The sequence below is a fragment of the Zerene cesonia genome, chromosome 15, assembly GCF_012273895.1.
Source record: "Zerene cesonia ecotype Mississippi chromosome 15, Zerene_cesonia_1.1, whole genome shotgun sequence".
Classification (NCBI taxonomy): Eukaryota; Metazoa; Arthropoda; class Insecta; order Lepidoptera; family Pieridae; genus Zerene; species Zerene cesonia.
The window spans coordinates 8,817,553-8,830,371 of record NC_052116.1 but is presented as its reverse complement, the minus strand read 5'-3'; the positions used below and the strand labels follow the sequence as shown (position 1 = coordinate 8,830,371).

The 12,819-nt window shown below is 33.3% G+C and overlaps 1 protein-coding gene across 1 annotated transcript in view; it reads right to left on the bottom strand.

The window, feature by feature from the left end:
• Window positions 1-12,819, bottom strand: part of LOC119832687 — a 74,601-nt gene that overhangs the window by 13,953 nt on the left and 47,829 nt on the right. The window contains exons 2-7 of the mRNA XM_038356404.1: window positions 10,987-11,092; window positions 10,526-10,637; window positions 7,733-7,899; window positions 7,008-7,091; window positions 3,299-3,397; window positions 2,729-2,847 (exon numbers count right to left, since the gene is read on the bottom strand). Of these exons, the coding sequence (XP_038212332.1) occupies window positions 2,729-2,847; window positions 3,299-3,397; window positions 7,008-7,091; window positions 7,733-7,899; window positions 10,526-10,637; window positions 10,987-11,092 (687 nt within the window). The remainder of the gene's footprint in view (window positions 1-2,728; window positions 2,848-3,298; window positions 3,398-7,007; window positions 7,092-7,732; window positions 7,900-10,525; window positions 10,638-10,986; window positions 11,093-12,819) is intronic.

Here is a 12,819-nt window from a genome sequence, read left to right as displayed (position 1 = left end):
TCAAATATGTAAATTAATGACCTTCACGTCTTTTATGGAAATTTTCTTTAAGTGCTCTCACTTCAATGTAATAGCGTAATCTAATTTTGTCAAACGATTCACAATCCACTACTAGGTCTCTAGAAAGAAAGAAAGAAAGAAAAAAAGAAAGAAAGAAAGAAAGACAGAAAGTAAGAATAATTTATATTAACACAGATAAACACAAAATAATGACATTACATAAAAAAAAGAACTTCAGCGATGCCCATCAAACAAATGTCTAGTTGTTTATGAGTCGTTCCATTTAATTTTTCATCTGCAAAAAACATTTTAGCGCTATTGTTCGCTAAAACATTTACTGTACCAGTATTTCCGACACGCCACCGAACGACGCAATAAAAAAAATGCAACGACTCGGCGTTGTTACCAAAAAATAACCGTTCTTTCAAACTACAGTCATATGACACAGTTTGTCAATTTTTCGGCTTCCTCATAACCTTATAATAGGTAATAAGCTTTCATTATCCAAATAATAACAGATCTTTTCGTCTTTCGGTTCATCAAACGCTTCTTATCTTGGTAAATAATGTTATTAATTATCTAGACACTATTATTATAACATTAAATAAAGCTATTGCATAGAATTGTTTTTGACAGAGAAATATTTTGCATATGTATTGATATAAAGTTCAATTCATAGTGAAGAGCAGTTTGTTTGTACGCGAAAATCTCCCGAATTGCTGCTCTTAAAAATAAAAAAAAATCTTTCAGCATTTACGGAGGTAAAGTCTATATAACGAAGTATACGATACCGCGTTACCGCGTGTTACCGCGGGGCAAAGCTAATATTATAATATATAAAAATGTATATTTAAAAAGGCGTCATATAAAGATCTTTCGATTTTTAAATTCAGTATGATTTCACCGTTTAAAACCAAATTTAACAATTGGTGGTTGGTTTAGAAAAAAAAGACACACGTTAAGAACCATTTGTTGATCCCGAAATAACAATAACTAAATACGATTCCATATTAAAAAACGTGCCGCGTATTTGGACAAAATCTGCGATCTTTTATACCGTAATATCGAGATCGTAAAGTATTTGCAGCACAGTTACGGCATAACAAATGGGACAGACAACTGGGCCAATATCGCAGAATAGGCCTCCAAAGTATCCAATAATTTTTCTATCGCGAGGTGTGGTAATTTATTGCGATAATAAATAACGAAGATCCCATAATGGACACGGAGTTTTAGCGATTCTGGAAACTTCCATGATCCCCCTCCCCCCCGCTGTCAAAACTTTTCTAACACAGCGAGCCGCTTATTTGGTATCATGTTGCTTCAATGTTTATAAAACTTGGAAGGTTCTGACCGATACTTTTTATGTTCGCTATAAATTTTTACTGAGTGACTGTAAATGATTTTTATTGAGGATGAAATATGTTGAAGTAATTATTTTATACACTAAACGCCGACGTCCTTGGGGAGGAGTTGCCAGATTCTAAAATGGCACCAAATGAAAACAATTTCCTAATTTGAATTTCTAATTTCAAATTTGGAAAAAAATATCGCGCCAATCGGTTTTCAACTACGACGTTATCATCTATTAAAACCATAAAAATGTTGATATTTGGATATATTTCTACAATATAATCACCCAGATAGATTGTCCAATTTAAAGTTTATAGGCAAATATGGAACCTAAAACGGAGTGGCTTAATTTTATTTTTTAGTTAAAATTAGTTAATAGTACTATTACTGTGCTACCATCCATGTATTATTAATTCAAATCCTGTATCATTATAATAGATAATTAATATATATATAACCTTTAGAAATTACAACGATAGGAATGATCAAATGGCGTATATAATATGGCAGAGCAAACCATATTGCTCGTAAGTTCTAGGCATAAGCCGATTATGAAGACTTAGAGCTTTGAGTCTTGGAAGCTATGGTTCTTGTGACATACTAATTAATGGAGATAATTTACCATACTACTGTGTTGTTAGAGAGGGGATACAACATAGTGCTGGTAAGAGAGATGTATACGAAATTACGAAAATGAATATACTTATATTATATGTTTTAATCGAACATTGTCACTTGCATTCTGACAGTTTGAATTCCAGTATATACAATTGGCATTATCTTATTGTGTACAAACTATTGTTTGCGGCTTCGCATGCGTTTAACCATCCTCTTGAATCACTCTATCTATTGAAAAAATTCCATCAAAATCCGTTGTGTAGTTCAAGAGAAAACATAAATACATACATAGGCACAGACGCGGTAAGCGACTTTGCTTTATGTAGTGCGGTCAACGTTAATTATTGATTTAAATTTTATTCCTTATTCTTAGGTTTCATTTATAGACATCGTTTCTCACAGGCAACTTACTGTATAGTAAAATAAATACCATACATATTTCTATCAGTGTATTTATTATTATCATTAAGTGTGCTTTATTATTAAATATACTAATTGAATTTACCGAATAAGTGAACGTGAGCCTATATGATCGTTTAATCAAATTTTCCTACTCCAGGAAATCAAGTATCACTTCGTAGCTGAATCTCCGATTCATTCAGAGAGATTTTTTTTTATGTAGAGAGAGAGAGAGAGAAAGATATACTTATTACTTAAATAGATTAACGAAGCAGCCACTCGAGATTCGAAGGAGGATTTGTGCACTTACAAATGAAATATAATTAATTTACGTGTTAGCCATTAGGGCAAATCTCACCTGATGTGATAGGCCTCATGGGACACGTCATGATGTTTTCGCAACGTTGGCCATCTATATTAAATTCTTCGTTTTCGATGTATAGCTTTATGTATGGAAGTCTGGTGTTCAGATGGTACCTGGGAGGAATAATTGCTTTTAGAATTGTTGAGATTTTAATAATGATATGTTTAGATATAATAATTTGAACTGTTATAATGTAATATTTATAAAATAATATAAACAGGTTATGCAAGGTTAAGATATTTTTTTTTGTGCTATGTTTTGATCTGCGGAATTTTGGTAAAATCTAAGGTTCAATATGAAACTAGGAGTTTAAGTTTATATGTTGTAGGCTTATTACTTATGACACCTTCGTAATAAATTATAATTATGCTCTCCGTCATAACGAAATTGATAATAAACATACTTTAAAAAAGTCATTCATAATTACAACAAATATCATGACTTTAATTAATTTTAATTAAAAACTTTAGCACATCTGAATCGCATTTCATAGTCAAGTAGACCTATTTAATAACCTGGCCCATCGGATCGGAAGATTAAATTCTCCAATTTAATTAAACCCACCTGCAGTGTAGATTCCTTGGGTATACCCCTGGGTACGCCGCGGACTGCACGTAGCATGTCTGTAGCCTGCAGTCTCTGAACACTCTCTCGCAATATGATCTGTGAAGGAGATGCATTTGAAGACGTGTGTGTAATGCTGGATTAAAGGAGAAATAGCTATTCCATGTTCTAATAGTTATTTCAATATGATACATATTAAAGATAGTAATTATGTTTTGAATTGAATATGTTTGTAACAGTGTTAAAGGAAAATCATGATATAATTATTTTTGCATGAGGTGTTTGCCTACTAAAATTGTACACAAAATTATATGTTTGTTTGTATAACAATAACTGGTAAACCTTTAAATAAGTAAATAACAATTCTGCAAGTCTGCAACTTTTAAGCACTGGTTTTAAGCAATTAATGAGAAGAAGTTTCTGCTATTTTACTTGATAAAGCATGTGTTTTTGATGATTTGATATTTCTACAGACTTATGAATGAGAAGCGAATATATTTCGTTATAATATAATACGTTTCGGAGATAATTAATCTCAATTAACTATCTAACCTTGATAGGAAGTCAATGTCCCTGTAGTGAGAACAAATATGGGCTGATGATTATGAAAACTGTGAAATGTCTACACTTGATACGAAAATCGGTACAGATAAGAGTTTTATTATATATTAAAAATATTCACGCTAAACAATTAAGGTTTATCTTTTATTAATGAAACATATTTTGAGCATATAAATGTATTTTATTTGACACAGGACTTTAGTTAAGGCGCCATAATGTGGATATAATTTTAATCCCTCTTGTCTCATGAATTCATTTCTCAATTAGCTTTGAGCATAAAATGTTATGATAAATAACTGTGTCGAAGGAGCTAATAAGCTTAAATTTAATCTCAAAAATCTGGAGACTATAATGTACGTATAACTCTGTATGATTATTTATTTAAAATAGTCGTTGGTTTTGCGAGGAGTATAATTTTTCGAACTCTTTTATACTATATAAGTATAGAGGCAAACACACTTCCTTAGAAACGTCATACTTATAATATACTTAAATAATTTCTGCGAACTAAAAGTGAAAAATTGCAAATTGTGCACGTTCGACGATGCAGCAGTTATTGTCTATGCCATAGACATTTAAAACAGATTAGAAACATCCAAAATTGCAGGCTGAAGTCGGAATTAAAACAATTTTTTATTTATGTCACAGTTGGCAATAGAGCTGGTGGGACGCCTGATAGTAAGGGCTACCACCGCCCATGAACATTTGGAGAGGCATAAGGTTCATTGCAGACCTTACACTTCTGTAAGTGGATTGCCGACTTTAAATTGGGAAGGGATGAAGAAAGGACTGGCGAAAGGAACATAGGAAAAGAATGGGAAGGGTGAGGAAAAGTATATGCGCCTCCGGCTTCCCCACTCACCGAACGAAACACAGGAAAATGCTATTTCACGTCAGTCTTCAGTGGGAGCTAGCGAGCGAGCTGGCCCAATACGAAACCTTCTCTATTTGTGAACAATATAAGATCGTTCCCATAACCGCTTAAAATCTGTATTATTTTATGGTCGAAATAATTTACGGTCCTTTATAAGAGAATACAAAAACCTATTTACCCCAAGTACAATTTTGTCCAAGCATTATTCAAATACAAGTCACATTTGAAATGAAAATCCCACAAATACAGTCGACTTTGTAACGTCAGCTAATATTGATTCAGACCAATAGAACCCGATGTCAGCGTTCTTGGCATTTGATTACAGACATAAATCTGTGCCCTTTCGAATCGTAATATTTCATATAGGTATATTTAAATTGCCGATACTTTAGGAATTTGTGGGGCGTCTTTTGATTTTGAAGTTTGAGCATATTGTACCTGGTGAGACCTTGACCTTGATGTTATCTGGCATCATTAATAGTGACATAATTTTAAAAGAGCAGTTCTATAGATTTCTTGCCAATTTTCCGTAGAAAGTTCCGAACCGATGGTAAACGGTAAAACTATGATGTGACGATCAAATTACTTTAGAATAAGCCTAAATAAATGTTTGAGGTGGCGTTTCAATGCGTTAGCGTTGAACCTAGAAGTCCTGAGTTCGATTCCCGATACAGAGAATGACACTCTGGCGATACACAGAATGCTGATACGGAACCTACTTGTCCGTAAAGAAAAACGATCTGTGAAACATATATACATATATAGTGCATATGCCCCAGAGCCCTTACTGGGTCTTATACTGTGTACACCTCATGGGACATACCTACTGTGTACTCTTAATGGGACACATGACTCGTAAAACATCTTGATACCTACTATTATAAACTTATTCTGGAAGAGTGCTTTATTATTTTCGAAACTTCTAGAAATATTTCAATTCAATCTCTTTTTTTTTTTGGTAAACACCTACTACTCTATTTTATTGAATATGCAATAAAGTATTTATTCTATTTCAATAAGCAACTTCACCATGTGGATAACATCACCACTGCTTAAACGGTGAAGGAAAACATCGTGAGGAAACCGGCATGTCCAAGAATTAAAAGTTCGACGACATGTGACATCTGCCAACCCGCTCTTGGCCAGCGTGGTGGATTATGGCCTGAACCCTCATAGGAGGCCTGTGTCCCAGCAGTGGGAACATATATGGGCTGATGATGATGATGATGATGAATAAGCAACTTACACTTTTATTCGTCTTTCGTCTTTTAATTGGAAAAATTATGGACAATTTATTGATAATTCTTGTCTTCCAACTATTGTTAAATTATGAAATTGCATACATTTATGGAATGATGGCGTTTAATAGCAATCATAACGCAACGACAGACACGTGTTGGTCATGTGTTTACCAAACCCGTGTGTGTTATTCAAGCACCTACGCTTAATTTATTAGATAATGTTTTTAAATTTAGAATTTTGGGTATAGATAAAATATTTATATCAGGTATAAAGTGGTTCGACGGCATACAAAGAAGTTTGGATATAAAAAAAATCATGTTCATCATGAGTTGTAGTCCCCTATTGCTGTGGGAGTCCGACATAACGCAAGTCCCTTCTCCAGGGACCTTGGTTATATGTAGAAGCATTCTCCACTTAAAAAAGTATGTAAAAAAGGTGTTTGTTTACACATGGCTAGCATTTCTTATGTCACAGGACGATTCTTCTTACTTACTTTCCATCAACTACACCATCTCTGTATGGTACAATCAATGATAAAATGCATACCAGACGCATTTAAAGAGAAACCATATTTACAACAACGTCACTGCAGTAACATGCATAAACGTCCACGTTTTTCTACCGCCAATCAAGCTTTATTGTAGCATAAATCGACCCAACAATTACTAAGACCCTTAACTGAACTGTCAGCGTGGAATCATTTTCTGGCAGCCTCCAAGTGGCTAGCACTTTGGTCGGTACGTGACCAAAATTGTGAATAAATCGCGTTGAATTGTCGACGTGCCACCCGGCCACCTATTATTGCAATCTCTGATTTATAACTTGTAATCAACTCGGATGTATTGCTGGAAAAATGCGATTTAAATATCCTTTCAGCGTGATGGATTTGAATGCGGTTGGTGTGACGTTGTTGGTTCTATTGTGGTGGATTTATTTAGTACGTCTAGTACTAGCTCGCCCGGCTCCGCTTGGATATCAAGATTACCGTTATTTTTTATTTCGCCTTTTACAAAGAAGATTTTTCAAACTTACCCAGCCACAACTTCTCCTCTTCTATTAGGGTATAGCTCTGGATGCTGTCCATATCTCAGGTACACTTCAAATTGCTGTTCTGCTCTGTAAAATTGTATCTTATGTAGAGTAGTAATAACGCCTTGAGAATTAATAATTTGGACGGTGACTTTATCGATGTTTAAAAAAAAGGTTATTATTGTATTTTATCATTTATGCAATTTACTTTTTTAATCGCCGACGCAAAAAGACGCGTTTTATAAGTTTAATGTCGACGTCTGCTTGTATGTCTGATTGTGTCTGTCTGTCTGCGGCTGTGCGGAGTTTTTTCGTTTGTCCTTAGCTGTATGATAGAAATCGCTCAAAAATAGCGGTCACCTCAAAATATAGGATTTAATGTTCCTTTATAACTTTCTAAATATGGGTAGCATTGAAAAAGCTTGACTGGTAAAATACTACACACTATGTAAATATTAAATTCAACATGGCCAACAACACGAAAAGGAGACGGCTATTTAAAATTTTAAATCAAATTAATTTCTCTACAACACAAGCTCAATATATTATACTAAATGCGCCCCGCAGTTTCACCCCCGTATGAACGTTATTCCAGTTGTCCAGCTGTCTACGCACCAAATTTCAGTGCAATCGGTTCAGTAGCTTTTATATTAGTAGGATAGTAGGAAAGGATATTTATCCATTTCGTTCTTATGAGACATTAAAAATTAACTCATGTTCATAATAACCTCGAATCAAAGCTGAAGTAAGTTTGATCGGTGAAATTATCAGCGTGGAAGACGATTTTCACGAAGTTAGTCTCAGATATGAAGGTTTGCGGCTGTTCAATCTCCCCGCAGAACAAGCCTGGCTCCTTTCTGTTTGATACGTCGGTCTTCGCGTTCCCGTCAACTATCTGGAACAATATGTTTGTATAGAATTACTAAGATAATACGTGTATGTTTTCATCTGATTTCAAATTTAAAAGACCGTTAAAACGTTAAAACGTTCTTCAAAAAAAGGTGAAGGTTTTTTGAACGATTGAACCGATTTCGAACAACAAACATATAAGTTTTATTTGTATAATTTGAAGGTAGCATAGTTTTTTCTTTAAATTATGTTATGGCAAGATTTTATCAAAAATAATACATGCTATATAGATTTGGAACGGACATACATTTATTTCATACGCAACATTTCCAATCTTTTAATTAGAATATATTTAAAGAAACAAATTATTAGAAATAAGTCCTTACTTTCTGGAATTCAAATCATAAGGGCAGGCAATTTTAAGTAACAGTAACAGTACTCTTAATTGAACATTATTTTAAACTAAGCAATCACATTATACGTTATTAAACTACAAAGCTAAGAAACTTATTTAATGCAGCGATCCAATAATCAGCATAAATAATAATCGAAACATTTATCAATCATTGTCTATCAATAAATAATAAATAATAGTTTAAAAAAAACTAAAAAACACGCTTTAACAAAAATCATATTTTGTAAATTGAAAAATGGAATAATTTTATCAAATTAGTGTATTGTCATTGGTCCTCAATAAATCTACAAAGTTTGAACGAAATCTGGCCGTTAAAAGTGGGTCAAAATCGCGCCCAAAGAAGTCGGTTACAAACAAACATACAAACAAACATACAAACAAACATACAGGTGAAGCTAATAAAAAGCGTGTAAAAATATTATCTGAAAAACGTAAAACTAATGGATTTTGAAGTGCAAAATTGACTTGTTAAATGATACAAAATAAATGTTTACGTTGAACGTTGAAAAAATGAAAAATAAATGAATGTTGTGCAAACAGGAGCGCTTATACGGAAGCTATTTATCAGTTTTAGTTTATTTTGAAATTGAAATACGAACAGTTTTTTTTAGATATAATACAAATTACATAGGTAATTTGAAGATAGATCTTCTAACAACATACGAGCGAATAGGTAATTTGAATTAGAATTATTAATCAGTCATTAATATCGTATATTTTTATACTAACAACCTAACGACAGTTTTGGCGCGCAAATATGTACAACTTGAAACTTATTAACTAACTCCTATTCCTTTATCATTATATCTTTTAGTCGTTATTAAAGTGCTTCTTACCTTTTAAATATAAACTTTCGAAAGACTAACATTTTCATAATGTTTTTTTTTTATTCTATTTTTAAATTGCAGATAAACTATTCATTGAAATAACCATAAATAGATCATCAATACTTATAAAACTAAATTATATTTACATTATTTGTTTCCAAAACTATACTGTAAAATGTAGTCAGGCGCCAGGTCGGGTATTTTAATAATTCGGTAAAATCCGAGCGAATCGAATTAAGAAATATCAAGACAAAGGTCAAAATTTCCGAGGCGTGAAATGACGGTAGGAATAGCGCAGTAAGGTGCGTTAGTTAATTTGGGTCGAATTTATTAATTAATTCCGAACTTCGTAAAAGTACGGAAGACTAATTTGCCAGGAGATTATTGGATCGTGATTTCTTATTGAAATTTGTGAGCTTTGAGCTTTCGCTGAATTGGATAGGAGATATTTTTTCTATACCCATTTGTATATAATTCAAGCGTAACTTATACTGGTTGTTATATTATTATGATATAATAGAAAGAATGCTATATGGAAAATAAGAAGCACTTATGAAAAGTAAGAGTGTATACGGAAATATAATTCGAAAAATTACAATGTGATTTTCTAAGAACTGCTTATAACTTTGTGTTGTACCGAAGTCATAATTTAATAATAACAAGGGGCTATTGAGAATCAGCGTTGTGATCACGCGTAGCACACCCTTCTTCCCACCACATTGATTAAATGTCAGTCCACCTTTTTAATATTCTATTTTAGTCTATCAATCTTTTATTTTTGTTTTGTAAAGATTTTCGAATCCCCTTATATAATGTTAAATAAACATTCTTTCTACCTGTCAAAATTTAGTCCTTTATTGAGACATTCCTCCAATGTTGTTTTATACATTGTTTGCAACCAAACCGAACATTTATACACAAGTTGTCCGCGGGGAATCAAGTCCAGATTGTAGTCATACTCATTGTTTGGTCAGCCAGTTTGCATGTGATATTCGGAATGTCGCATTTATTGGGGAATCGATAGAAGTCTCGATAGTTATAATTGTAGAAGTTGTTTTGTTCACTCTATAATTTGATAAACTTCACAACCATTGTCTACCAAACTGCGTGCTGTGTTACAGGTTATGGCTTAGATCAGTAGCAGAAGTTTTCATTCGATAAGTTTTCATTGTATATCAATCTTTAAGGAGCACATATATAATATGTATCTTTTTAGTCTCTGATCTGAACTATCCTGATAGTGATTTCATAGCATCTCGAAGAATTAAATAACAAGAGGAATTTGCATACCATGTTCAAAATGCTCTCTAATCGTACCACAACGTTTTGTGAACAGCAACTACGTAACTTTGTAGTGCAGCTTTGAGTAATAGCTTCACTAATCTGGCGGCACTCAACGTGTACGGAGTTATAGCTCGGTAAGAACTCACCTGCATGTATCCCTTGTGGCATGTGGTGCCATTTATTAAACTGCCCACCTTGAACTTCTTGAAACGTATCCTCAAGATCCAGTCTTTTGGTGATCCGCGGAACGCTCTGAACCTGCGAAAGAAGTGGTTTTTTGGTGTGTGCGGCGACTTATTTTATGGTAAATGGTATGCTACCAATCTATTTGATTATATGTTTGATTTTATGGGAAATTTATATAGGCACTTTGAAGGGCAAACGCTTAAGATATTGTACGCTAAAATTGAAAAGAAACGAAAATAGAATATAGAAACCGTAGAAATAAGCTTTATGGTAAAAAATCTCAGGTACTACAGATCCGATTTGAAATTTCAAACATTGTTGGATAACCCAACTAAATAAAATTGAGGAAGGCTATATATGTACCACGGGCGTAGCTGGAACGGCTTGTATTATTAATGTTATAGTGAACTTAACACCATACCTATATGTACAAGTGAGCGATCGTCCGAAGTTCTCGGGCGTGACTGGCGGAGACGAGACGTCTTCATATATCTCTACTGTCTTGTTGCAGTGATCTCTCTTTGAATCTGTAACAATAGGAAAATTAAACTTAATATACGGCGCATTGTCATTGTTGTGTATCTGTATATGTAAAAGAAATTCACATAAAGCTCTACATAACTCTAGAAAGGCTAAATTGTTTGGAATGAAATGAAATTTGGTGCAAAGATAGTTTGAGATCCGAGAAAGAATATAGGATATTTTTATAACTACAGGAACAGGAACTTTGGGAGTAAAACCCCGGGTCAGTCTGTCTTGATTAAGCCGCAAGTAGAAAGCCAGTATTATATAAAAATATCAGTATTTTATGTGTCACACGAGCACAAATCATTTTGGAAATAAAAGTCCTGTTAACGGATTTTAAACGCGATTTATTTATTATGTTATTAACCCGAAGTTTCGTGACCGTTAAAAAGTCTTTAATTTCAAAATCACGCATGTATTTAACTCACGATGTAAACGTTTCTGTTCATTTGTCGCAATGTGCGTGGTGGGTCTTGAAGTGGGATTTTATGAGTCATTTAATATGTAACAGCTTGTGTTGTAATGAGAGACCTAATTAACTCGAGGACTTTATATGTACAATAAGATGTGGGTAATGTTAAAGCGAGTGAAGTGAAGTTTTTTACGTTCAATAAAAGTTACAAGATCACACATGTTCTGTGTATTTTCGATTCTTCTTCAGGAACACAATGAATATGATTGCTCTTGTAGACAAGTGTACAATATATATATTGAAAAACCTTAATAAAGAAACTATTCTAACTCTGTTCTGACGTCGTTTATTACGATATATGCGCCATGTTAATATATAACTTAGATAGCTACTGACATGACAACAAAACACTAAAAAGCATAAAAGTCGGTAAGGAACAAGCTTGTATGCATCGTGATAATATTGACGATACATATTGCAGAACAAAGTAATAGACTTCCATTTTCCGGTCCGTAATTTTAACTCGAAGACAACACAGCGAGTTAATAATATAGATGAAAGATAGTTAAAAAGAATAGCGAAAAGTGCTTGCGTAATGGAAAACATAAAGCCATTGTATACTGTGTATACTATGGTATAACTAGATTTGTTATAAAGTAAACAATTGCGAGCAGCTTTCTCCTTTTAGCGCGATCGTGTTAAAATTTATCGATTTTATGTTGAACCTGTTAATAAAAGGGGATTGGATGTTCTAGAAAGAACCTTGTTTTATAATAAACTTCAGAAAAACAGTTCTTTGAAACATTAGTAGGTTTATTATGTGTAATGCTTATAATTTAAGGTATTCTTATTGTTGTTTATGTATAATATTTAAAACTAATGGTGAAGCCGCAGGTGGAAAAATTATCTTCTTCTGACAGTGCCTTCTCCTTTGGGAGGTTGGCGATCATTTGGGCTCTGTCAATTTTGTAAACCGCTGTTCTAAACAATAATTTGGTGCTTTTTCCATATCATTCACGGAGATTTGTAAGCCACGATATCCGTCTGCGGCCAGGTCTCTTTCTACCTGTTACTTAGAAAAAAATATAGTAAAGCAATAGTAAGCATAATAGTAATGTTCAATATTAACCTATTATGCTTCACGTAATGACAGAACGAATAAGATAGTAAGAAAACATATCTTCGAAGGTTAAAGTGACTATGCTCATCGGAACGAGGATCTAGTTGAAAAATTTGAAAACTCATACTGTTAAACACACTATTATTTATTATTTATTACTTTTTAACAAAAATTGTACAGGAAACTTAAAAATATAT